The following is a 27,726-nucleotide window of genomic DNA, read 5'->3' on the forward strand; positions in this document are numbered from 1 at the left end:
GACACACATTTTTAGTTTTTATTTGGGTTAAAGTAGCAGTCTTTGCTTTAGTATGTTATTTATTTTTTGAAGTCATTAATTATTTATATCAGTTAAATATATCCACATATAGTTTGTACAGTTTAAGCATCTATTTATAAGTAAGCTTTTCCCCCAAAATATATCTTTAAGACTTTTAATGGAAAAATTTAAATACAAAAATAGTAAACACCCATATACTCATCCCCCAGTCTTAACTCACAGCAATCTTTTTTTCATCTACACCGCCATCCAATTTTTCCCTGCCCTCTAGATTATTAGTACTTGAAACAAATCACAGGCATCATCTCATAGCATCTGTAAATGTTTCCATGTGTATTTCTAAAACGTAAGACATTTTATTTATTTTTTTAAAAATATATTTTATTGATTTTTTTACAGAGAGGAGGGGAGAGGAATAGAGAGTTAGAAACATCGATCAGAGAGAAACATCGATCAGCTGCCTCTTGCACGCCCCTTACTGGGGATATGCCCACAACCAAGGTACAAGCCCTTGACCGGAATTGAACCTGGGACCCTTGAGTCCGCAGGCCGACGCTCTATCCGCTGAGCCAAACTGGTTAGGGCAAACGTAAGACATTTTAAAAATATAACTATAACACCTATGTCACAGCCAGAAATACTCAACAATAACTTTTTAATGTCATTTTAAAAAACTAAGTAAATGTCCAAATTTCTCTGATTGTCTCTCTCTCTCTCTCTTTTTTTTAAAGTTAGTTTGAAGCAGGAGTCAAAAAAGGCCCATACATTACAATTGGTTGTTGTCTCTTCTAAACTGTAAGTTTTCTCTCCCTCATATTTCCCTGCAATTTATTAGTTGAAGAAAGTGCGTCATTTGTCCAGCCAAGTTTCCCAAAGTCTGGATCAGGGGTCCTCAAACTTTTTAAACAGGGGTCTAGTTCACTGTCCCTCAGACCGTTGGAGGGCCGGACTATAGTTTTAAAAAAAACTATGAACAAATTCCTATGCACACTGCACATATCTTATTTTGAAGTAAAAAAACAAAACAGGAACAAATACAATATTTGTATTTGCATGTGGCCCGTGGGCCGTAGTTTGAGGACCCCTGGCTCTGGATTATGCCCTTTAAGTGGTGTTTAACATAGTCTTCTGTTCCCTGTATTAGGTTTAAATTGGTAGTTAGGTCTACAGGGCTTGATCAGATGTTGGTAGTCTTTTACTTCCATCAGGTGGCATTTAATGCATGGTTACCTTTTTTCTGTGTAATATTTGCAGTCACTGATGATCACTGCTTAGATTTGCTATGCCATAGAGGTTGCAATGCCAATATTCTAAGTTTTTTCTTCTTCACTTATTAGCAGGAATTCTACAAAGGGAAACTTCATTTTTTCAAATATTTGTTTACCTGGCAGTTCATTTCATATAGTAATGGCAGAACAAATGTTGTTTTTTTTGTCTGTATTTGCTAATTTTCAAAATAATGTTGTTTCTTTCTGATGACCATTCAGGTTTTTCTTCTTTGCATACCATTATAAATCATGCATGATATGTTTCTTTTTCTTTCTTTTTTTTAATATATTTTATTGATTTTCCACAGAGAGGAAGGGAGAGAGACAGGGAGTTAGAAACATCGATGAGAGAGAAACATCAATCAGCTGCCTCCTGCACATCTCCCACTGGGGATGTGCCCGCAACCCAGGTACATGCCCTTGACCGGAATCGAACCTGGGACCCCTCAGTCCACAGGCCGATGCTCTATCCACTGAGCCAAACCGGTTTTGGCCATGATATGTTTCTATCTATTGTGGTTATTATTCTTACTGGTGCTCAAACTGTCCCACTTGCGGCCAGTGGGAACCTCTTCTAGTTGGTATGTCCACATAGTCTTTGCTAACTTCTTTGCTTCCTGGGATGACAAGATGTTCATGTACTAGTAGAGTATGTCCTCTTTGAGCCTGCTGACAAGGCTCATCTTGTTCATCTCCTGTACAAGATGGAGAATTAGCCATTTCTCCAAAGAAACTACCTCCTTTTAGTGGAAAATTGTATTACAAGACCATGCCCAGGTCAGGAGTGCTTTTTGCTATTGGATTCTTATTTGTAGGCCTATTTAGTGAACAATATTAGAACGTATTTATTATTAATTTTTAAAGACAAATTTCATCATATTATTTAAACAGGTACTTCCCATTTAAATTCAGAACATGGAGATTTCATTTTAAACTATTTTTAGTGTGCCACGTGGTGTGAAATGAGAACCCAACTCAAACCTGTCCTTCCCCCTACAACACACTGGGGTTTACTTGTTGAATAATTCATCTTTTACCGATTGACTTGCAGGATTTCATTGCAAAATGAAAATTCAAGACTCCTTAGAGCTTCTTAAGAATTTTAATATGGTAATGACAGAGCCTTTAACCACTATGTGGGGCCTCTCTAAGAGCAGGGCCCTGTGTAAGGGCATAGGTGACACACCCGTGACTTGTGATAGGGAACACTATAATAGCAAGTCTTACATAGCATTTGCTATTGCCAGGCTCCGTTCTGAATGCTTACATGTCACCTAGGCAATCACTTTTATTACTTTTAATTTTGAGAAGAGGAAACTGAGGTCTAGAGTGGCTGAACAACTCGCACAAGTCTATATAGCTAGGAGGTGGCAGAGCCAGGGTTTAAATCCAGGTGTTTTGGCCCCTTTAAATCCATACTTTTTACCTCTGTGCTATAGTGCCTTTAGGATAGCTTCTTTATCATATATAAGAGGTTCTATTTGTGAGATATGCATTCTGTTCCATTAATCTGCTGACAATTGCACTGGAAAGTTGCTTTTAATTATTGGAACTTCATATTATTTAATATTGACAAGTACTGCTTCTCTCATGTATCTCTAAACCTCCTACCAGAGGTGTAAAATCTCCTTTCAGTATGTTTTGATACATTATGTCACCTATCAATTTCAATTTTTTCTTGGAGATATCTCTCCAGGAACCTTCCATACCTCTCCACAATCTGGACTAGCTCCTCCTAGGCTACTTGTCATCCCTGAACTTCCCTTCACTATCATTCTGTAGCTCCTTCTGGTCATTCTCCTGAATTGGACCACCTGTTTTCTGATTACCATGTCTTTCTCTATTCACTCCCATTTTTTTCTTTTTAAATATATATATTTATAAATATATATAAATATATAAATATATAAATTTATAAATATATATATTGATTTTTTACAGAGAGGAAGGGAGAGAGATAGAGAGTTAGAAACATCGATGAGAGAGAAACATTGAGAGAGAAACATCGATCAGCTGCTTTCTGCACACCTCCTACTGGGGATGTGCCCGCAACCAAGGTACATGCCCTTGACCGGAATCGAACCTGGGACCCTTCGGTCCGCAGGTCCACTGAGCCAAACCGGTTACAGCATACATATGTTTTTTATTGTTGATCATATTACAGATATCTCCCATTCCACCCCCTCCCACCCTCCTCTTCCCAGCCCCTCTCCACCCCCTCAGGTCTTCCTTACCCTATTGCCCATGTACATGGGCTATACATGTAAGTATATGCGTTCTTTGGTTTATCTCTTCTCTTCCTGCCCACCCCCCTTCCCCTAACCCCACATTGAGGTATGTCAATCTGTTCCATGCCTCCATGCTTTGGGTCTTATTTTTTTGGTCAATTCATTTTGCTCATTAGATTCCACCAATAAGTGAGATCATGTGATATTTGTCTTTCTCAGATTGGTTTATTTCACTTTCCACACCCATTTTGGAGGACCACATCCTCCATTAGCTTTTCTAAAAGAAAGCATGGGAAGTACATTATTGACAGGTTACAAGTTTGAAAATATTATTTCCCTTTCACACTTGGTTGATAATGTCACTGGGTATAAAAGTATAGATTTAAATAATTTCCCTTCAGAATTTTGAAGGCATTGCTTAATTATCTTAGAATTTCCAGTGTTGCTTGTGAGTCCAATGCCATTCTGGTTCCCAATTCTTAGCATGTGACATGCTTGTTCTTTCTGAAAACTTTATAATCTTTTCTTTATTTCTGGTGTTCTGACATTTCACAATGTTATGCCTTGGACAAGCCTTTTTTCTTTTTGTGGTATCTTTTGATTGAGAAATGTATGTCCTTCAGTTCTAGAACTTTATCAGATTGATTTTAAAAATAACTTATACCTCTTCTGTTTTCTCTCTTTTAGGACCTCTTGTCTTTGGAAGTTCTACCTCCTGAACAAATTATTGATTTTCCCAAATCTTTTCTATTCTACTTTTAATGAGAGAAATAAAAATATGTCTGATGCTAATCAGAATGATTCATTAGAGAAGAAAACTTGATCATATAGGAGAGAGTGGGAGAATCTCTGTAGCTATATCCTTGATTAGGTGAAAGAGGATGGGATTTGATGCACAGATAGAGATATTGCCTTTGGCTGAACAACAGAATAAGTCATTCATGAGTGACAGGAGAAAAAGTGGAGCATACAAGTCCAGGTGTAGAGAGATGACAGTCTTCATATCCTGCAATTTCTCCATGAAGTAGGAAGTGAAGTCATCAAGTGAGACTGAGAATAAGGGAGGAGATGTGGGGAGTTGGCAAGCGAGGAGAAAATGAAATGGCAATCTGGGAGTGTGAGAGAGAGAAGAAACTGGTCGTAGCAAGTGATTCTTTTCACAGACTGTTGAAACTGATTTGCTACTCTTTAATTTGAATTTTCTCACCTATATTTATAACAGCAATCAGTCTATAATTTTTTGGATGGTGCTTTTAGGTCAAGTCCTTGTGTCAATAAAAGCAGAGACAGTAACAATAACTACCATTATTGAGCACCTATCATATACCACTAGTAATTATATCATTTAATCCTCATAAAAACAGGAAAATGATATACTACCCCCACTGAGAAAATTGAAACTGGTGCTGAGGGTACATAAAGTCACATGGTCAAAGTTTTATAGCTAGTAAACAGAGTTGAGATTTAAAACCAGGTCTGTAACTCCAAAATGGATACTTTTAACCAGCAATTTATGCTAACTTTCCAGGTGTTTGTCAGTTTTGGTTTCAGGCTTTTTAATTTTATAAAGCTTTTCATCTTACTCTAAGTTCTGGAACAGATTATAAAAACATGAGAGTTATCTGCTTCTGTTTGTTTGTTTGTTTTAAATCACAAAACCTCACCAGAGAAAGCCATCTGTTATAAAAATACAACATTTCAAATTGAAAAAATAAAGAGATAATGGCTTGGTATAAACATTACATTTCCACTCAGATGTGGCTGTTTCTACTTAAAACTATAAAGCTTCAGTTTAATAACTACTCTGAGGAAAGCACATGAGCCATTACTCTGTCGACCTCGCTCACCACCATGTTCCATCTGCCTCACTATTTCTGACTCGAAAAATATTGTAGAACTGTTGCCCTAGGCGAGGCTGCCATCATGTTAGTCTGGATGACTGCAATACCTTTCAAGTTCGTCCTCATTTTCTTTCTTCTGTCACTTGTACTCATTCTGCACACGGCAGCCAGGGGGCTTTCTTTCAGAATGCTCTGTGTGTTTACTGTTTATTTCAAAATGTTCTCTGTGTGTTACTGTTTACAACAGAATGCTGCCCAACATAGGCTATAACTGCCATATACTCAGCTGTATACAGTAGTGCATGGTGCTGAACTACAAATGGAAGACACAATTTTTGAAAAATAAACACGTAAACACAACAGAAGATACTACGAAAAGGCACTATGCCAAGTGGTTTTTAACGAGCTTACGCTGATCTTTCTCCTTTATAAGCCTTCCGTGAATGTGATGATTTTCTCAAACCACTCCTCCCAACTCCAAGACTAACATTTAATACATGGACTCTTTAATTCCAGTTGTTCTACAGTGGATTAGAACAGGCCCCATTTTCTAGTGTTTTCCTTAGCGAAGGGGACTGAGATAAGTATATCATGAACACCTTATTTGTTTTACTAATCTTTTCTCTCCAGGGCCTACCAGTGAGTGGCATATATAGTAAGTGCTCAATAAATGTCCGTTGAACATTTGTTAAATGAACACAATATTAAGTATTTTGTAGGAATAATTTAAAACTTTCTAAACAATAAACTCGCAGCTTCAACAGGGTGCTCCCATATTAAATTATGCAATCATACATTTTCTTAAAATGTGACTTTTGTTACTTTTCTCTAAGGTCTTGATGTTCTTTTTCATTCTTGACAGTGGATATGCAACACTTTCCACTCATAATGTATCTTCCCTTTCATCTAAAGATGTCAATTTTCTCAGTTTACCTTGAAGCATCACCAAAGACTGTCGAAGGCGGCTGTTTTCTTTCCGGGTGTTTGTCAGTTTTTGTTTCAGGCTTTTTATTTTCATGCACAATTTCTCCTTCGATAATTCTTCTAAAGGCTCGTCATCCTCACTGGAGCTCTCACCGGGCAGAAAGGCATTTCCCGAGTATGGGTCTCTCTAAAACACAAGGCAGGCACAAGAAAAGAAGCTTCTAAGCGACCTTAATGGCTTATCCCACGTTCTGTATGCTGAAGGGACCTATGAGTGCCTGTTCTCCCAGGCACTTCCTGTCCAGGAGAGGAGCTGGGCTTTAACTAATGACCTCGCCTCAGCTTTGTCTTCCACGGTCCCCGGGGAACTCAGAAGGAGGGAAGAAGACCAACATTCCATGCACGTGTCTCTTGAAAATCAGGAATCAGGGTTCTGACTTTCCACCTCCCTTCAGCGAGAAACACAAAGTAGAGAAATAGTGTAACAGAGCAGAATCCACAAGACTACCTTTCACATCTTTGTAACTCATCCCCATCCTCCATTTCTCCCCTCCTTCTCATTCACGGCCTTGCTGTTGCCATGAGGACAATTTTGGGGTTTGCTGCGTCACAGAAAGGAGAGATAAGATTCACCTAGGAAAAAAGCGTTCGTGTTTACCTTTTAGTTTTAAAATAGTCCTTAAGGTCAGTAGCAAGATAACAGTCTGAACATACCTGCACTTGAGTTGTAAAGCCCAGGCTGCGTTGAGACAGAAAAGAATTTTCTCAAATTACCAAGCTGTCATCTATATATATCCAAACTTGGAAAAGTGGAGCATAGAGTGGAATTGATAAAGTTCCAAATCTAGAAGCTTCAAGTGTAAAGTTTTTTAAAACTATGCTTTATATAGGGTGTCCCAAAATTCACGCAAGAAGTAATTTTGATAGAAAACACAGGTTTATAATTAAAAATTGAAAAATTTTTAATTGATTCATAAAGTATACAGCATAGGGTTATGTACGGAATAGCACATCAGGTAAATGGCCTCCACAGCTTTGCTGGCACATATGCAAAGCTGTGGTCTTCATTGGTCTTCATTGTCCCTGCTCCTGGGCCATAATTGGTACTTGGTAATGCTTATAAAATTGAAGGGGTTGAAATCAAAGGGCAACAGATATTAGAATCTGATTCAATAAACCAAGTAAAATTAGGCTTTTATTTTGTTGTTGTTGTTGTTGTTAATGATCACGCAAAATTCAAATCTTGCGTGAATTTTGGGACACCCTATAGTTGAAGAGATGAAGGCATGACATAAAGTCCCTGCTGCCCAGGAGGAGAAAAGAGCCTGGTGCCACGAGGTGGAGGAGCCTCGGGAATCAAGAACCAAAGTGGCAGAGAATCAGGTTCAGTTATCTTTGATCTTCCTGCCCCTGCCCCTTGGAGAGAAGGAAGCCGGATTACAGGGGTAGGGATATATGATAGAAGCATCCAGATACATAAGCGGCAATTCCAGAGCTGCAGGGCTGGGCTCCTTGCTAACAGTCCATTACAAGCTCCCTAAAGAGGCTCCAGGTCCAGCACAACATCAGGGCAACAAGGCACCTCTCTGGGCCATAAATTAGAAATGACCCAAACTGGTGTCTGGACAAATAGACTGGAGACAGCACCCAGACTTCCCAGGGCTCATGCAGAACAGATAGAGAATCCAAATGGTCCCTGTGTCCTGGTCAGGAATAGGTAAGTGCTGGGGAAACTGGGGAAAGAGAAATAGTTTAGTACATAGAGAGGCCACAGGGTGCCTAACCTTATAGAAGGTGGTAATGGGTCCCAGGATGGCAAACCTCAGTGGCAGGTGCCAACAGAAGCCACAACGGACCGGGAAGGGTTAGCTGTACCTAATACTAACACTGCTGGATGCCTGGGAACCAGGCAGGAAAATCAGAACCTTGGAGGAAGATCAGCTCTCCCCCTCCAGATGCTGGGATGATATGGAAAACTTCTGAAGACTTGCATCGCTTCCCCGGGAGGAAAAAAGAAAGAGGGGGAGGGGAAGGGTAAGAATCTAGGATCCATAGAGGCTGAAATCTTGAAGTGACTGAAATTAAATTAATGGCTCAAAGGGACTTTTAAAACCTAGAACATTCTGTCATTCGCTGTGAATGGACAAATTTAAGCTTTTCATTTTCTTATCAAGCAAGGATGGAGAATTAAATGTCAGATGAAATCAAATATAGAAAATAACTGATTTTTGTATGACTTCTAATATATACATTTTATAAGTATACAAATATATGTATCTGTGTATATACTCATTATTACATATATTTGTGTAGGTGACATATGTTACACATATATGTAATATGCATATATGGTAATGAAAATTACTATTATCATATATGGGCAAGTAACTAATGTACTGACTCAAATATATAAATGCTACTGGATTTGATTAAATAGAAATGAAGGATTTTTTTTAACTTAAGGGTGTCTTTTGAGATCATAGTTCTGTGGAGAGTACAGTAAGTCCTCACTTAACATTGTCAATGAGTTCTGCAACTTTAAGTGAAATGACATATAATGAAACCAATTTTACCAAAGGTTAATTCATAGATACAAGAGTTAAGTTCCTATGGCATCTCATCACTGTTACAATGAAACAATGCTGAACAAAATGACATTATTTGAGGACCTGCTGTAATTAAAAAATATTAAAATGTATTGTTCGAACCACTTTAGGCAAGTTCCTACAAGAAAGAAATGAAATCAAACAAATGCTAATAATCCATTAGTAAGCATCAGTGGAAGACAAAGTTAACAGACAAATATCAGATCAGGAGAATATATTTGTGATATCTAAAACCACAAGAGACCAATTTCTATAAAAGATAAGATATTTATGCAAATCAATTAAGATAAGAATTAAAACCACTAGAAGAGACTAAAAAATCCAACAACAAAAAAAATAAAAACCCAATAGAAAATTGCACAGGGGCAGAGACTGCTAGCTATCTCCAGGTATTGCTATCCCATTCTTCTACAATAATAGATTTTTAGCTGGGCAAGTATCTGTCAGCTAACAATTACATTTCCCAGACTCCCATGCAGCTCAGTACAGCTATATGACTAAGTATTGCAATAAAATATGAGTAGAAGTAATGTGTACCATTGCTGCATCATGACCGTAAAGGAATGAGCATGCCTTCTCCTGTCTGAGTTCTCCTGTGTTGATAGAGAGAAAGCCATGACGGTGGGGGCTGTGGTAGTTACCTTAGTCCCAGAGAGAGAGAGGCTGTGTGTTGAGGAAGGTAGAGCCACAAGATTAGAGGGATCCTCAACATTGTGGAGCTGGCATACCAACCCTGGACTGCTCTTGCTGTTATGTGAAAGGGAAAAGAACTTCTATCTTGTATAAGCCACTGTTTGAGTCTTTGCAACATATATGATTACTAATCCAGATTTTAAATATATATATATTATTAATTTTTTTAGAGAGAGTGGATGGGAGAGGGATAGAGAGATAGAAACATCAATGAGAGAGAAACATTAATTGCTGCCTCCTGTATGCCCCACACAGGGGATTGAGCCCAAAATCCATGCATGTGCCCAACAGGGAATCAAACTGGTGGCCTCATGGTCCCTGGCTTGACGCTCAATCATGGAGCCACACCGGCCAGGCACTAATCCAGAGTTTGATACCTAGAAGCAGGATACCACAAATCTGGTAGATGTCAGGCTGTGGGAAAAAGAGCACAGGTATAACATACTAGAAAGCTGTTGACACCTGTTCGACCTTGGTGACATATTTGGTAAAACTGTGGTCTGGAAGACCATGTGCTTACTGAGTCTGGAAAAAATGTTGGTGTGTATCAGTGGCTTCTTGTTGGTGCTGGCCAGTGTGCGGAGATGAAAGGTTTCTCTTTCATCTGCATTTAGAATACAGCCTGCAATCTAAACCGACTGAGAATCCAGTAATGTTAAATTTGCAAGGTTTGAGCCCTGGCCGAATGTTGCAAGTTTGATTCCTGGTCAGGGCACATACCTAGGTTGTAGGTTCAATCCCCAGTCAGGGCCTCTCGATCGATGTTTCTTTCTCACATGGATGTTTCTATCTCCCTTCTCTCTCTCTCTTCCTCTCTCCCTCTCCTTCTCTTCCTTCCTCTTTTTAAAATCAATAAACATATCCTCAGGTGAGGATAAAAAAAAAAATCTTCGAGGTTTGAAAAAGCCAATTACTTCTACATCTAAGTAGCTGGAGGGTAAGACTGTGACCTCAAGGTTTTTTGTAGAACTTCTTAAGTTCTCAGCTAGGCGCTGAGATCCATCCCAATGGGAAGGATCAGATTCAAGCTTTTTGTTTCATGCAGTCTTTAGATAACTGCCGTAAGTTGGAGAGGAAAGAGGCTGAGCACAAGTGCCATAATAAAAGAGGAGAGTTTTCAGGCTTATTTTTGACCAAATAAGCTCTCTGGCTGTAGTTACTTGTAATGGATCCCAAGTAAAATAATAAGCTTAAAAAGCTTTTAAGTTTTTGAGAAAAATAAATGTCTAAAGAAATCACAATACTATCCTGTGAGAACATGTCACTATCTTACCTCTCAAGGAACCAGGGATCCCCCAAACCTGCACCAGCAAATTGAGACAAGATACTTTCTCCCATCAACTGCCAAAAACATGAAAATTGGATATCAATGCAAAGTGTTAGTAAAATGGAACAAATATAGGAACCCCTCATGGACAGACCGAAGTGGACATTTTGGAAAGCAATGTTATGGTGTCCAGTCAAATGAACTAGAAATAAACACATAACTTATAAGCCATACATCACTATCCTATGTAGTTAGTTCAGAGAAATTTTCACACTGTTTCTTAAAAGAACATAAATGAGGATATTTATTTCATCAGTGTTCGTAGAAGCAAAAGGCTAAGTGTTCATCATCCGAGGAAAGAATAAGTTAATATGGTGCTATGTAGTAGTTAGACACAATGGATCTGATGCATAATAGATGTTAAAATCAGTGCTGATTGAAAAATCAGAAACAGATCGAGGTATATACCAACATACTAGGAAATGATGTACCAAATGATCCTATCTAATAAAAGAGAAACATAGTAATTGGCATACGACCGCTACCCTTCCCATTGGCTAATCAGGGCAATATGCAAATTAACTGTCAGCCAAGATGGCAGCCGGCAGCCAGGCAGCTTGAAACTAACATGAGGCTTCCTTGCTTCAGTGACGGAGGACTCCAATGTTCCCTGCCTGCCGCTGTAGGCCTCTGAGCTGCAAGCAACTATGTAACAAACATAGAAGCTAAACAAAACCCCAGAAACCTGCCGGGCTTCAGCCAGCAGGATCGCAACATTGTAAGCAAAGGCCAGAAACCTACTTTCAGCAGCGGAGGCCTAAGAGCTGGAGTCAAGCCTCAAAGCTAAAGCCGGCCCAGAATAAAAAAAAAAAAAAAAAAAGAAAAAAAGGAGCGGTTGGGAGCTTCAGTCACCCCCAGCCTGAAAACAGCCCTCAGCTCCTCACCCAGACTGGCCAGGCACCCCAGTGGGGACCCCCACCCTGAAGGGTGTGTGACCAGCTGCAAACAGCCATCATCCCCTCACCCAGGCTGGTCAGGCACCCCAGTGGAGACCCCCACCCTGATCCAGGACACCCTTCAGGGCAAATCAGCCGGCACCCACCCATGCACCAGGCCACTACCCTATATAGTAAAAGGGTAATATGCCTCCCAGCACCGGGATCAGCGGAGCCGCGAGGCCTCCTGGCACCGGGATCAGCGTGACAGGGGGCAGCGCCCTAACCCCCTGATCGCCCTGTGGCTCTGTGTGTGACAAGGTGCGGCGCCCCAACCCCCTGATCGGCCCTGCTCTGTGCGTGACAGGGTGCGGCGCCCCAAACCCCTCCCCCCCCCAACGGGCCCTGCTCTGTGTGTGACGGGGTAGAGACATAACCTCCCCATCAGCCCTGCCCTGAGTGTGAGAGTGGCAGCACCCCAACCCCCTGATCGGCCCTGCTCTGTGGGTGATAGAGGGCAGTGCCCCAACCCCCTGATGGACCCTGCTCTGTGTGTGACAGGGGGCTGCGCCCCAACCCCCTGATTGGCCCTGCTCTGTGCGTGACAGGGTACAGAGCCCCAACCCCCCTGATGGGCCCTGCTCTGTGCATGACAGGGGGTGGCGCCGCAACCTCCCCATCGACCCTGCCTTGATTGTGCAATCGGCCCTACCCTGAGTGTGACTGAGGGTGGAATCACAACCTCCCGATCGCCCTGCTCTGTGTATGACAGGGGGCGGCGCCCCAACTCCCCAATCGGCCCTGCTCTGAGCCCGACCAGGGGCTGCACCTAGGGATTGGGCCTGCCCTCTGCCACCCGGGAGCAGGCCTAAGCCAGCAGGTCGTTATCTCCCGAGGGGTCCCAGACTGCGAGAGGGCACAGGCCGGGCTGAGGGACCCCCCTCCCCCCGAGTGCACAAATTTTTGTGCACCGGGCCTCTGGTATATCCATAAGGTTGTACAGTGAAGCGTGATTTTTAAAAAGATAAAGATTGGTAGCAAGCCAAACCCATCATAGGGGACTGGTTAGATAAAGAATGGTACATACACGCAGTGGAATAATATGGAGCTGTAAAAAAGAATAAGATCTTTATGTACTAGTGGAAATATCTTCAAAATAAGTAAAACAGCAAAGTACAATGCAGCATGTCTGGTAAGTTACTTTTTGGGAAAAAGAGGGGATAAGAATATCTATATTTATATTTGCTTTATTTGAATTAAGAAACACAAAAGGGATAACAAGAAAGTAATAAATGTGGTAGGAGGTGGGAATAGCGTAGATGGGACACAGGGAAGGGAGGGAGACTTTCCAGTGTTTACCTCTAATATATATATAAAATAATGATTTCAGAGAGGAAGGGAGAGAGAGACTGAAGCATCAATGACGACAGAGAATCACTGATCAGCTGCCTCCTGCATGCTCTCCTCTGGGGATTGTGCCCGCAACCTGGGCATGTGCCATGACTGGGAATTGAACCTTTACCTCCTGGTTCATAGGTTGACACTCAACCATTGAGTCACACCCGCCTGGCCTATATGTATATCATATATATACATATCCTTTTTATTTTTTATTATTCAAAAAAGCTGCATTTTTAAATTTAGCTTTCTGATTCTGTGCTTATGCCTCCAACACTTTCACAGTGATTTTCTGCTCCTCAATCAAAAAAGCATGCTTGGTCATGTCACAGATACATTTCACACACATGGAACCACCATGGGCACTGCTGACATACTTTTGCATTTTAGACAACCTCATCAGAACTTTTGGTCTTATGACCTAAGCTCCTTATAATTTGCCTGGGCACACTCCATTTGTGGATTTTGGTGCTTCCCAACTTTCATGGTATAAAGATAAATTTCCATTACCAGGGATTCAGGACAGCCTAGTTTTATTATAGGTTGTATTATAGGATATAGCCTAAAACAGTATGCAACTGCTGGATCATTCTGAATGTCTGTAGACAGCATCCCCAAAAGACTAAAAATATTTTAAACCATGAGAATGTATAGCAGATATTTTAAAAAATAAGTATACACACACATAAAACACTATGTGTTATGGAGACATACACAAATACTTGTATTACAAAGAAAAACAAACAAAAAGACACAGAATAAACCCATTGATAGATTGAAGAGAAGGGAGTGAGGAATTTAGCTCAAAAAGTAATCAATGAATAAATAAAAATAGGAAAGACACCCTTCATAACCAAACCAGTTATGAAGATGGGCTAGAAAATGTAATAAAAAAAGAAAACAGTAAATGTTAAAGAAGAGGTATTCCAATTTCTCCAGTGTTTTTTGAAAGAAAAACGTATTTGCTGACAGTCTGCTGATCTTCAATTCCTCAGAACACCAAGGAAAGTTTGAACAATGGCATAATTGGCCATTTTTAAATAGAAGCAGGTAAAATGTATTTTAAGTATGTTTCAAATTCAAATTGTTCAACATAAAAAGAAAACATGCAATTTTATTCCCTGGTTGAATAAAAAATTAAAGGGAAGAATAAATTAATAGAACAGGGAAAGTACTAATAAATTATGAGAGGCATTAGGGAATTGTGGTGGAGCTAGATAATAAAATTATATGAAAGAAACAGAACACCAACCTGTCCTTTATCCATGTCACTGTTTGCATTCTCTGAGTCCATTGTCTCCGTCCTTTTCCTCTTTCCTTTTCTAAGAGCGTGGGTATTGCTAACTTCATCTGTGTGGAAGGTCGTCTGCATTGTATCAATGAGTTAGCAGAGGTTTTCTGAAATTGTAGGAGGGAATGTCCATGTAGATGATGCTATTCCAGATGTAGCCCAAAAGTTAATGTTTTTCCTTAAAAACAAAAACAAAAGGATACATAATATATTTACAACTATATGTTTCATAATGGCAATAGCCACTCAAATTAATTACTTTTACTAAAGTTTCCCATTATTCTTTCTCTCACTGACCAATTTAGTACACATTTTCATTTGATTCAAAAGTCTTTCAATTTCATCATCACAATCATCATGATGTAATGCTTCTATAATGTGATATGCACTGAGTTGTCACTTATAAAATAAAAGTTAATTTTTTCCCATATTTACAAGTTTTTTCTTGTCAATCAGTTATGAGGAGTCTATAAGACAAAGTAGAAATGTTATAAATTTATGCAAACACTATTTCAAAGGACTGAAGTTATACATCTTTAGGAAAAAGATAATAGTAGCAGTTCTCATCAGGACCAAAATATTCCAAGGTAGATCAATACGAATTATTGAGAAGTTTGTTTCCCCCTGAAAACTCTAAAGTTTTGAGATGGAAGGCTTCCTTGGTATAAATTTAAGAATTATACCATGAAGAATGGGGCATGCCCTAGCTGGTTTGGCCCAGTGGATAGAGCGTTGGCCTGCAGACTGAAGGATCCCAGGTTTGATTCCAGTCAAGGGCACATGCCTGGCTTGGGGGCTTGATCCCCAGTAGGGGGTGTGCAGGAGGCAGCAGATCAATGATTCTCTCTCATCATTGATGTTTCTATCTCTTTCTCCCTCTCCCTTCTTCTCTGAAATCAATTTTTAAAAATGAGGTAAAAATATCTCAAAGGCAACAATACATTTTAGAAAAATTTTAAGGGATAATCATCTTTCAATGCAGTCCTTAGGTCAAATAGGGTTGAGATGATCTAATTTAACTTTCACTGCAGATGATGTATAGATGATGCTGCACATTTGATCTTAGCATCCTTATCACTTGCATATATTGGTTTAATTTCATGAAAAGATATTTTATTATAAATAACAAAACTTTATCAACAGAAAAGGCTGAGCTTAAAGGGACCTCAAGAAATATGTGGACATTTGAGTAAAAGGTAACATATGCTCCTTACTGAATTACACTAAGTAATTATATTAGAAAATATGGTTCTTTAACCTATTTTAAGAGAAATTCATTATTCTCTAACCCAACCATAAAATAATATTTAAGATGGTCTTTTCAGAATTGTATATTGTGATTTGCTGAAAACTTACTTGAGGTTTTCAAATACAGAAATAGTACTTGACTAACATATAGGCTAGAGTGTTACATGTGATTCACAAATATCAGAGATCTTACCTAATATTAAGCTTTATTAATAATTTTAAAGATACAGCAACCAAGAGGCACAGGCAGAGTAAGGAGAGGTCTAGAACATCCTACTGGCTTATAGGTCTTCCTTCCAACACCATATAGGTACTCTGTAGTCTAGAATAATAGCTGAGGCTTCTAAGTGAGGTTTGGAGGTCGCCTCACACAGTGGTGGGTGTTTAAGTTGTGACACATTTCCATTTTATTTCACAGAGCCTAGCTTATATGACCATTCTAGGAATTTATCAATCCATAAAACCTAGGTATGTTTTCCAAAAACAATCCTAAATCAGGGACATACAATGAAGAGCATTCCATAGATGAAAACTACACTTTCAGTAAATATCATTAGTTTATTTACCCAGAGCAAGGTCAGCGAACATTTTGTCAGATGGTAAATATTTAAGGCTTTGCAGGCCAAGAGGTAAAGTCAAGGATATTATGTAGGTACAGAGCTAGAAAGAACAAATTTCCTAAAGTTTTTATTTATAAAACTGAATATATACTACTAATAATTGAGTACAAGTTTTTGGTAACACAAGTCTACTAACAGGAATGGAATTTTTAAAACAGCACATCTTGTTTAATTGGCTGGTTTGATCTTCTACCCAGATACTAAATCTTTCTCCATATCAGCAATAAGGTTGTTTAACTTTCTAATGATTTCTGTGTTCACTAAGGTAGCACTTTTAATTTTCTTCAAAAACCTTTCCTTTGCATTTACATCTTGGCTAACTGTTTGGTGTAAGAGGCCTAGCTTTTGGCCTATCTTCGTTTTTGACATGCCTTCCTCACTAAGCTTAATCATTTCTAGCTTTTGATTTAAATTTAGAGATATACACCTCTTCCTCTCACTTGAACACTGAGAAGCCATTGTCGGGTTATTAATTGGTCTAATTTCAATATTGTTGTGTCTCAGGGAACAGGCCCAATTAGAGGGAAAGAGATGGGGGATCTGCTGGTTGGTAGAGCAGTAAGAACACACACAACATTTATTAATTAAATCTGTAGCCTCATACAGGTGCATTCATGCTGCCCCAAACAATTATGATAGTAGCATCAAAGATCATTGATCATTAATCAACATAACAGATATAATAATAATGAAAAATTTGGAATATTGCAAGAATTACCAAAAAAGTGACAGAGACAGGAAATGAACAAATGCTGTTGAAAAAATGCTGATAGACTTGCTTGCTGCAGGGTTGTCACAAACACTCAGTTTGTAAAAAACATAATATCTGTAAAGCACAATAAATGAAACACACAAAAAACAAGGTATGCCTATATTTAAAAAATAAGGAAATTTCCATTGCATTTGTATTGACATCTGAAAGACAATGGTGGAGCTGTAATTTGAACTTGAAAAGTAAATCCAGTGTAATCTGAGTCAGGGTAAACATCTTCATTTCTTATTTCAACTTTTGACAGCAGGGGAAGTGTATAAAATAGGTTAACATTACTTATAAGCCACAATTTAGTTGTTATCAGAATAGCTTTACCTCCCTGTGAGTTTTGCATTAAATACTTGTTTTGTCTTGTAATTTTTAAATGAACTTATTAAGAAATATTATCAAGTCTGTAGCAAAAGCCAAAATTTCCAAAGCCATTCAGTGTTTCATAAGAGTGGTCAAGGGTCATTCTCATTCACAAAAATTTCAGTGTTGACCTTGAGCTCAAACATATGCAGTAAAACATTTCTACTGTTAAGCTAGTAAAATGTTATAAAGCAAGGCAAATTAGAATATTCAATCCTATTTAATAAAAGACAAAAAGGGTAATTAACCATACCTCCGCTATGCTTCCCATTGGCTAATCAGGGCAATATGCAAATTTACTGCCAACAAAGATGGCGGCCAGCAGCCATGCAGCTGAAGCGAGCATGAGGCTTGCTTGCTCCAGTAATGGAGGAAGCCAAGGTTCCCCACCTGCCGCGGCCCGGCTCTGAGCTCTGAAAGTAACAGAGGTTCAATAATAGAAGCTAAACAAACCCCAGATACCTGCTTTCAGCAGGCTGTGGCCTCAGAGCTGGAGCCAGCTCTCAGCTCCAGTGACGGCAACAAAGTTTCAATTATAGAAGGTAAATAAATCCCAGAATAAAACAAAAAGAAAAAAAGGGAGAGGCTGGGAACTTCAGTTGCCGGCCAGCCTGAAAACAGCCCTCATCCCCTCACCCAGACTGGCCAGGCACCCCATTGGGGATCCCCACCCTAAAGGCGGTGTGGCCAGCCTGAAAACAGCCATCAGCCCCTCATCCAGGCTGGCCAGGCACCCCAGTGGGGACCCCACGCTGAAGGGGGTGTGACCAGCTGCAAACAGCCATCAGCCCCTCACCCAGGCTGGCCAGGCACCCCAGCGGGACCCCCACCCTGACCGGGACACCCTTCAGGGCAAACCAGCCGGCCACCACCCATGCACCAGGCCTCTATCCTATATAATAAAAGGGTAATATGCAAACTGACCCTAACAGCAGAAAGACTGGGAATGACTGGTCACTATGACACACCAGGGGGCAGACACTCAATGCAGGAGCTGCCCTCTGGTGGTCAGTGCGCTCCCACATGGGGGAGCTCTGCTCAGCCACAAGCCAGGCTGATGGCTGCCAGTACAGTGGTGGTGGTGGGAGCCTCTCCTGCCTCCTCAGTAGCGCTAAGGATGTCCGACTGCAGCTTAGGTCTGCTCCCCGCTGGCAAGTGGACATTCCCCGAGGTCTGCTGGGCTGCCAGAGGGATGTCTGATTGCCAGCTTAGGCCCAATCCCCAGGGGAGCAGGCCTAAGCCAGCAGGTGATCATCCACCAAGGGGTCCCAGACTGAGAGAGGGCACAGGCCGGGCTGAGGAACCCCCCTCCCCCCAGTGCACAAATTTTTGTGCACCGGGCCTCTAGTTTCTATTTATAAAAAAATGTATGGAACTGACAGTGGTCAAGTCTACAAGAATGAAGTTCACTCCTGACACTATTTAGTCAATAATATATGATATTTTCAGAAATTGCCAAGGTGACCTTTACATTTTTTTTTGGAAATGTGAGTCATGATTGCCAAAACAATCTTGAAAAAGAAGAAACTTGGAAAAAGCACACTTCCCAATTTCAAATCTTACTACAAAGCTATAGTAATCAAGATAGTTTGGTACTGACATAAGGATAGATACATAAATCATTGGAATAAAATGGAGAGTTCAGAAATAAACCCTTATATCTATAGTCGATTTTTTAAAAATGTATTTTTTATTGATTTCAGAGAGGGAAGGAAAGGGAGACAGAGATAGAAACATCAATGATGAGGGAGAATCATTGACCAGCTGTCTGCTGCATGCCCCCTACTGGGGACCGATTCAGCAACCCAGGCATGTACCCTTGACCGGAATCGAACCTAGGACCCTTCAATCCTCAGGCCAACGCTCCATTCACTCAGCCAAACCCACTAGGGCGCTCAATTGTTTTTTTTTTTTTTTTTTTTTAACAAGAATGCTAAGGTAATTAAAACGAGAAGAGCCTTTGCAACCAACTGCTGGAAAAATGGAAAAACTCAGCCATTTGCCTTGTTTTTTAATTAGTTAGTATGTTATTCCTGATGTCCTCAATTCTTTGAGCAACTGCTTTTGCTGAAAGGCTAATAGTCTTCAGCTATTGCAATCAAACATGATTTAATTAATTAATTATTGGTAGATGGCATTCCTTGCTCAGCTAACAAATGAACCACTCAAAAACTTATTTTGGTTTTAGACTCATTTTCATTTTTTTTTTTGGAGAAGAAATTCTGCTGTGATATTTCATTTTAAAGTTTCTAATTATTCTGACTGTTGCTGTCCTGTAAGCTGGAAATACTGCAATGACTGCTTATTTTGATAATGCAGACATTTATCATGTTCTTCTAGCAGAGCGATAGTGTCACTGTATAATACACACAATGCTTCGCCATCTTATCACAAAATAATCCATACTTCATTCAGCTTTAAAACACTGAGTCCAGTTTTCTCTTTTTTTCCTTGTTTTAACATGATTGCCATGCACTGATCATAAAAAATAAAATAATATGCCATATGATGACAATATGCATGACACTAAAACACCATCGAGTTATTATAACTGCATCACTGTGACTTGTGGACACTGAGCAGCATTAAGTACAAAGTGATGAGACTGACCCATATGGTCGCTGTCACAACTACTCAAATCTGTCGCACAGCATGAAAACAGCCATAGGCACCATGTGAACACATAAGTGTGGCCGTGGTTCCAATATACTTATGGACACTGAAACTTGAATTTTATATAATTTCTACATATCATGGTATGTTATTCTTATATTACTTTTTCAACTATTTAAAACTGAAAAACATTACTAGCTTACAGGGACCTGTTAAATATTATTTAGTTGTTTTGGCTGGTGTGGCTCAGTTATTTGAGCATCATCCCATGCACCAAAAGGTCGCCGGTTCAATTCCCAGTCAGGGCACATGCCTGGTTGTGGTTCGATCCCCAGTGGTGGGTGTGCAGAAGGCACAGATCGATGTTTCTCTCTCACATCAATATTTCTCTCTCTCATTCCCTTCCTCTCTTTCTAAAACCAATAAAAACATATTTTAAAAATATTATTTAGTAATGGTGACAGATTTCAGAGTTCTGGTTTGCTGGGGTTGAAGATAACCCCAGGGTAGGGGGAGAGGGAATGGGAAGATATTATTTGACGGGTATAGAGTTTCAGTTTTGCAAGATGAAAAGAGTTCTGGAGATGGACTGTGGTGATGACTGCATAACAATGTGACCGTATTTCATGCCTCTGAACTGTACACTTAAAAATGACTAAGATGCTAAATTTTATGTCATGTGTTTTGCCACAATTAAAATTTTGGGAAAAAAAATATTTCACAAAAACGGAATGCTAAAACTCTCTCTTGCTGATGTGATTTAGTTAAAGAGCAAATCCTCAAGTTTCTTCACAAACAATTTGCTCAAGACCAAACCAAATGGACATATCAGACCCCTTTTCTAATGACTACTTTTGGGTAGATTTCAGGTGGGTGTTTGTTATAACTTCCATAAACAGATAATTCTGTGTTTATATTATTTGCCAATTAGCAAATGCAGAAGGGATGTTAATAATGCGCTATTAATTAAAGACTACAAGCTCCTGATAGTAAAAAAATCACTATGTAGTAATCTCCCCCTCTTTATTTTTTGCGGATAGAAAGCATTTCATTAACTCCCTAGCTTGTTATACGGATGAGTTTAAACATAACCACATCCATGAGGACATCCGATATCTGTGGTTGGATGAAGAACACAAGCCAATGGTTTTGAATCTTTTTTTTTGACTGCAGCTCATAGTAAAAAATTCATTTTACATTTTGTTCCAAAACACACATGTACACGCACACACAAATATCTGAAACAAAATTTCATGAAACATACTCACCCTTACTACATATGATGCCTTTTCTCAGTTCCTATTATAACTACTGGATTTTATTTCATTTTTTAAAGTGCTGGTCAGAGCACATTCAATTGATTTCCCAACTCACTAATGTGTTATAACCCATGGTTTGAAAATAATGCTCTAAGCAACATCCAAACTGTAAAAAATGATATCTAAAAAGCAAGACAGAGAAAGATGAAGTTAGTAACTAAAGAAAGCAAATGAAGTTAATAAAAATATAAATTCTTAATGCATATAGGTTTACTTTTAATAAATCAATGAAAAAATTAATGCAGAAATTCCAAAATGCAAAAGCCACCTCTGAGATACTAAGAAACAAAAGTCGCCAAGCTTAAGGAAACCAAATGAATATCAAAATATAATTCAGGTGTCTCATCCGCCTTTGGATTTAAATATAAACTCTCTATTATGAATGAAATAAAAATTGCAAAAGGCAAGTATAGTACTACAATAAATCTTAAGTACCCTTTCATAATTTTCAAGTGTTTTGGGTTGCTTTCTATACATTCCGGTTTTGGACCATATTGACATACAAGGTCCCCTGCAATACAGAATAGGAAATGGGGATTCTCCTCTAAATGAGTTCCAAATTGCCAGGAAAATAGTGCCAATGTCATTCTAAACATTCAGGGGCTGTTTTAATGTTTTCTGTGAAATGGACTACTAGTTTCAGCCCAGCACTAAGCATGGTGGAACATGGAGGAGAAATATCCATATTATTATTTTTAATGATATATATTTAAAACATTGGGTGCCTTCTCCTGCAGCACCCACAGCACTCTAAAACAAGTGCTTGGATGGCTTGCTTTTCACTGTTTTTGACTTCTAGATAGAAGTTACGAGGTTTTACTAATGTCCATTAGGGAGCAATTCAGCTCACTCGTTTTACTCCCTTTATGTCCAAATGATGTCAAACACATTTTCAATTTCCAAGTTGCTCCAGCAATATCCTGATTAAAAAGATGATCAATATACTTTAGGATGGTTCAGCAATGCTGCCAAACTATGATTGCATTACTTAGATTGGATGGACGACTACGCAGGAGCCTAAGAAATGCTAAAGGGTCTTTTTTAAGAAAAAGAAGAACAAATAAAAGATAAAAAATATGAACAATACTGGTAAATGCATATCTATCAACAACTGAATCTAAAAATCAAAATAAATGAACAAAGAATTTAATGAACAAAATAAACAGATGAATAAAATAGAACCAGAAGCATGAACACATGGAACAGACTGATGAATCTCAGATGGAAGTGGGGAGGGGGACCAGGAAGTGATTAACCAAAGAACTGATATGCATACATGCATTACCTAGGGACACAGACAATAGGGTGGTGAATGCCTGGGTGGAGCGGGAACCAGGTGGAGGGGTACATGGGGGGGGGGGGGGAAAGGGGACATCTGTAATATTCTCAACAATGAAGGTTTAAAAAAAAAGAAATACTAATTTTTATGAGTATTTTCCTCTTGTAGTATGCTAACTGTTCCCTCACCCCCTTATATTTACATGCCTTTTCCCTATTTATCAGAAACACAAATGCAGAGTTAAGCTTAAAGGAGAGTAAGAATCAATTAAAAGTTCTATTTTAGGATAACTAACAAGTCATACAAATCATCTTCCACTTCACATTTTTTGATTCATGTGGAACATTTTATTCATCATAAAGCTGAGAGCTAGATGAGATCATCATGTTTTTTGGGTTATTTTTTTTTGCTTTAAGTAGTCATATTCTAAAACACTAATGTTTTAGGCCAATTTTAAAAATTCACAAAATGTAATAATTTTGATGTAAGAATCAATCCCTGTGCATAATAATCAGGAGTAAGTCAACCTTCAAACATTAATTTATCTTACAATTATAACATGAAAGGACAAGCTAATTTCTCTTTGAAATATGTACCCCATTATACCTTATATTAATATCATGTATTAATGAAATAACTGATTACCATTTATCAATGTCTCTATTAATTTTGTACTTTTGTTGTTTCAAAAGTTTAAGTATAAACATAATTAATGTGCTGAGATGCATTAGATAATTTACTTAATAAATCATCTTAAGTGGTTTGCCCCCTCACCTACTACCAGTAAGTTTCTCTTCTTGCTCTAATATTCTTTTGTACCATATTCAAGCAACATTTTAAAAAATGTTCAGCAACATTTCACATTTTTATCATTTCTCTATCTCCTATGTATAGGTCATTAGAATAATACATAAGTATATATTTATGAGTGACCGTATTTTTCTATCAATAAATTCATAAAATAATGAAAAGGAAGGGAGTGTAAGAGACTATCTTCTCTCTATTACCTGTCCTGCCAAGCCTGGGTATAGGCAGTTGTAGGACAAGTCAGCACTAGGAATCTAGTTAAGGGTGGAGAATGCAGGTATTAATCAAGGAAGGAAGCCCAAGAAAATGTGCCGGGGTCCAGCCCCAGCGGGTCCAGGGGTTCCCAAAGGCGTAGACGGAGTCGGCGAAGAAGGAAGGACACGGAGACAGTGTTCAGTTGATCAGCAGCCTAGCCAGGATCTCTAGCCAGGATCTCCAGCCAAGTTCTGGTCTGGATCTCCAGAGAGGTTCTGCTTTGGATCTCCAGCGAGGTTCTGTAGCCATGTTCCCTCGCTAGGTTCTCCAGCCAGGTTCTGTCCAAGTTCTCCAGCCAGGTTCAGTCACCAGGTTCTAGTCAGGTTCAGTCCAGGATCTTTTGCCATGTTCTCTCCAGCAAAGTTCTTCTGTCTGTAGGTTCTGTGTAGGTTTTGTCTGTAGGTTCTCTCTTGTAAGTTCTGTGTTCTAAGTTCTGTCTGTTTCTGTCTTGTTACATCTGTATTTATACCAGTTGATTCCAATCCTATCAATCTCTATTGATAGGATAGGGCGTTTCTTATCTCCATTCCAGGGAGTAAAGATTATGTAGCTTAAGCATGATTGTTCGTAGTTAAAATGATTAATTACCCGCCTGGCACTTAGTTAAGAGGTTTTATTCCCTCCCTAACTCCAGGGGGAAATCCCTACCTGGGGATTCAACCTTTCTCGGAGAGGTGACCTTGGTTAAAACACATAGTGCCAAGAAGGTGAGCAAACATATTAAGAACAGTATGCCATATATGCCAGGTCTTTGAAGCAGCAAGGATGGACCGGCTCCCGGCAAAAATGGAATGGATCTATTTAATCCTGCTGAAACCCAGAGTGTTATAAACCAAGGAGGATACACTGAACTGACAGTGTGCAAGCCAACCTCAAGGTTCAGGCACGTCAAAGACAGGAGACTCAACAGCAGTGGCACTTTGGGTCAATGTTGTAAGCCAGTGATTCTATAGCTGAGAAGTTGTTCAAACAGCCAGGGTGAGATACAACTTCAGGCAAATGTACATCCTATTCATAGGAAGAGGGGAAGGGTAAACTTGACCTTCTACCAAAGGATAGAAAGCTTAGTGAAATCCTATTATTTATTTATTTATTTATTGGTAAAGGTAAAATCTTGCTATATACTAGTAGATAGTTCAAGATAGTCTTCCAGTCTCTCTTCCAAATATATTAGATGACTAGAGGTCCAGTGCATGAAATTCGTGCATGGATAGGGTCCCTAGCGGCTGTTGGCTGCTGGCCAGGGCCTCATTTCCCTGGCTGCCTGCTGCCGGCCAGCCGGGGCCTCCCTTCATTCCATGCTGCCCCCTGGTGGTCAACACACATCACAGCGAGCGGTCAAACTCCCGTCAGTCAAACTCCCAAAGGGACACTTTACATATTAGGCTTTTATATATATAGATGAGTCAGGGTCACATAAGTGGTGACAAACACAGGCTCTAGAATCAAACTGTCTGGAACCACAATCTTAGAACCAATACTTACGACCTATGTTAAATTTCTGTGACTCTTTCCACATCTGTGAAATGATGAGAATAGTCCCCCATTGTGAGTTGATATGTTGGGTATGTTAATGACATATTAACTTATTAATCGTTTTTAAATTATTAACTGAAGCAAAAAGACCCAGATTCCCCTCATACAAGTTTAGATCTAACATGTGGGGGTGGGTGGGGTGTTTATAAACTGCAGTGGAATGCATGAGTATTGTGCCACTAAGCCCTGCACAGCCTAGAGGGTCAAAAGGGAACTTGGGGGAAAAAAATAAAACTAGGCAGAATGAGAGATCAGGGCCCCCTGGAAACTTGACCTGTCCACTGGAGTGAGAAAGTCACATGATGAAATAACCAGCCCATGATGTGAGAGAATATGGTCACAGCAATAGGACATTCTCACACAGCAATGAGAATGTGATCTCAGACCTAGTGTTCTAAGAACATGGTGGTGGGAGTCAAGGTTCACAGTATTGCAGTTGTGGGAAGCTGGAGATAATGGGTCTATGGAGCTGAGCACTTGGTAAATGTGAAATTATCCTGACTGATTGACGGCCCCAGCTACCAGGTCTCCACAGGAGGCTGAATGTTGAAAAGCCTCCTAAGCTATGGCTTGGGGCAGGATTTAGGAAGAGTGGGTGCTACATTACCGGGACATCTAGCATTATTTTCAGGAGCCTGATACTAAGTCCTTCTACCTCTCTTCTAAGCTGTAAGAGCATGGATACCCTTACAGACTCTGAACTCAAGGCTAAATTTTAGAACTAGTATTTTTGGCCCAGAATGGGCTTAACCAAAACATTTAGACATAAATTGGAATACTTAACTGGCCTAAAGGCAATTTGGGAATCAAATGAGTCCTTCTTGTGACAGAAGTCTATGGAAGTGGTCCTAGTTAGTTTACACAGTCTTCCCTTCCAGGGTCAGAACCATCACCCCAACTCACTTGTCTCTCTCCCAATCTGTTTAAAGTTGCAAGAGGACTAACTCACAAAACACCTATCTACTTAGTCTTAGGATGAACAGCACTCACGTGAATTTGGGAGATGCCCCTGAACTTATACAGGCCAAGAGTCCGTGGTTTCCTCTGCTTATCCTTGACTGACAGTGCTCAAGACACTTCTCCAGTCTTAGAGGAAGCACCTAGGTGATGCTAATGTTGATGGATTGAGAGAATGATTTGATGTTGCAGAAGCCTTGGTATCTGTATGGATTTGTATGGTTTGATGATTTCTCTCTCTCTCTCTCTCTCTCTCTCTCTCTCTCTCTCTCCTTCTCTCCTTAAGAACCTGATGAAAACTATGGATCATGTCCCTCCAAAAAAGGCTCATATTTTTACAGATAATTTCAGGTTCCTAGAAACCTGGCTATGAATTCCAGGTTCAGAACTCCTATAGCATAAATAGGACCAGCAATAACAGGCTTTACGTTTTTGGCTTTTTTCTTTGAAATATAAAATTTACTATATTTCAATTTAGTGTTTCTTTCTTGGGGCTACTAGATCCATAGGATGTTATTACATTTGGATAAATTCAATAACCTCTGGAACTGTGTATTATTGAAACATGTTTTACTAATCATCGGTTACTGGTCGCAATTCTCTGTTCTCCTGGTACACTCTGCTCTCATAGCGACATTATTCTTTCAGGTTATCAGCACACTAATGAACTAGCATACAAATCTATTAGCATAAAATATTTAATGCAAAAGTTCTACAAAAATTATTGTAAGAAATGAAGGAAATTTACTATTAAATGTTGCTGTTATTTTATTAAGACGATCTAGATTTAATTCATAAACATTAGTTAGTCAAGATTTTATTGATCTCATATTCTTTTTTTGTTTGTTAACCCTTCACCCAGAGATATTTTTCCATTGATTTTTATAGAGAGTGGAAGAGAGAGAGAAACATTGATATGAGAGAAACACATTGGTTGTCTCCTGCATGAGCCCCAACTAGGGCCTCAGACCAGGGAAGAGCCTGCAACCAAGATACGTGCCCTTGACCAGAATGGAACCCAGGACCCTTTGGTCTGCAGGCTGACGCTCTATCCATTGAGCCAAATCAGCTAGGGCTATCCATCTCATATTCTAACATAATTACTGTGCAACTTTAACCCACCACCTTACTTTTATTTTCTTTTTTCATTTAAGAATGTAGAAATGTTTGTAACTTGTATGGAAATCCTAATCGTGGATCTAGAAGGCAATAAGTTCACTTTCAAACTTGCTTTGTAAATTGCCCATTCTTAGAAATGGTGGAACTGTTTTACACTATCTGAATAATAATGAACAGTGCTGCTCTGTGATTTATAACTCTAAGAGCTTTATCATTTGATTTATGAACAGCTCTCAAATTTTCCATTGGCAGCTCAGACAACTATGAGTAAATTTTCTGGCCAAATGACTCAGTATTTTGCTGCATGACTAATTCTACACTCAATGTGGAAACTATATAAATGAATTCTATTCTATTCTGTGGATAATAAATGACCAC

At 39.3% G+C, this 27,726-nt stretch overlaps 1 protein-coding gene across 6 annotated transcripts in view; it reads right to left on the minus strand.

Moving 5' to 3' along the window:
• Positions 1–27,726, minus strand: part of BEND6 (BEN domain containing 6) — a 52,076-nt gene that overhangs the window by 18,154 nt on the left and 6,196 nt on the right. For 5 of the 6 annotated variants that reach the window (XR_009453480.1, XM_059701342.1, XM_059701340.1 and 2 more), the window contains exons 2-3: positions 14,434–14,650; positions 6,292–6,469 (exon numbers count right to left, since the gene is read on the minus strand). Coding sequence is in view for 5 of the 6 variants with exons in the window: in XM_059701342.1 (XP_059557325.1) it covers positions 6,292–6,469; positions 14,434–14,553 (298 nt within the window). In the remaining variant the exon portion in view is untranslated. Of the gene's footprint in view, positions 1–6,291; positions 6,470–14,433; positions 14,651–21,344; positions 21,518–27,726 lie in introns of all 6 variants that reach the window. The other variant, XM_059701341.1, reaches the window with a different exon arrangement.

This window comes from Myotis daubentonii, chromosome 6 (assembly GCF_963259705.1).
Source record: "Myotis daubentonii chromosome 6, mMyoDau2.1, whole genome shotgun sequence".
Classification (NCBI taxonomy): domain Eukaryota; kingdom Metazoa; phylum Chordata; class Mammalia; order Chiroptera; family Vespertilionidae; genus Myotis; species Myotis daubentonii.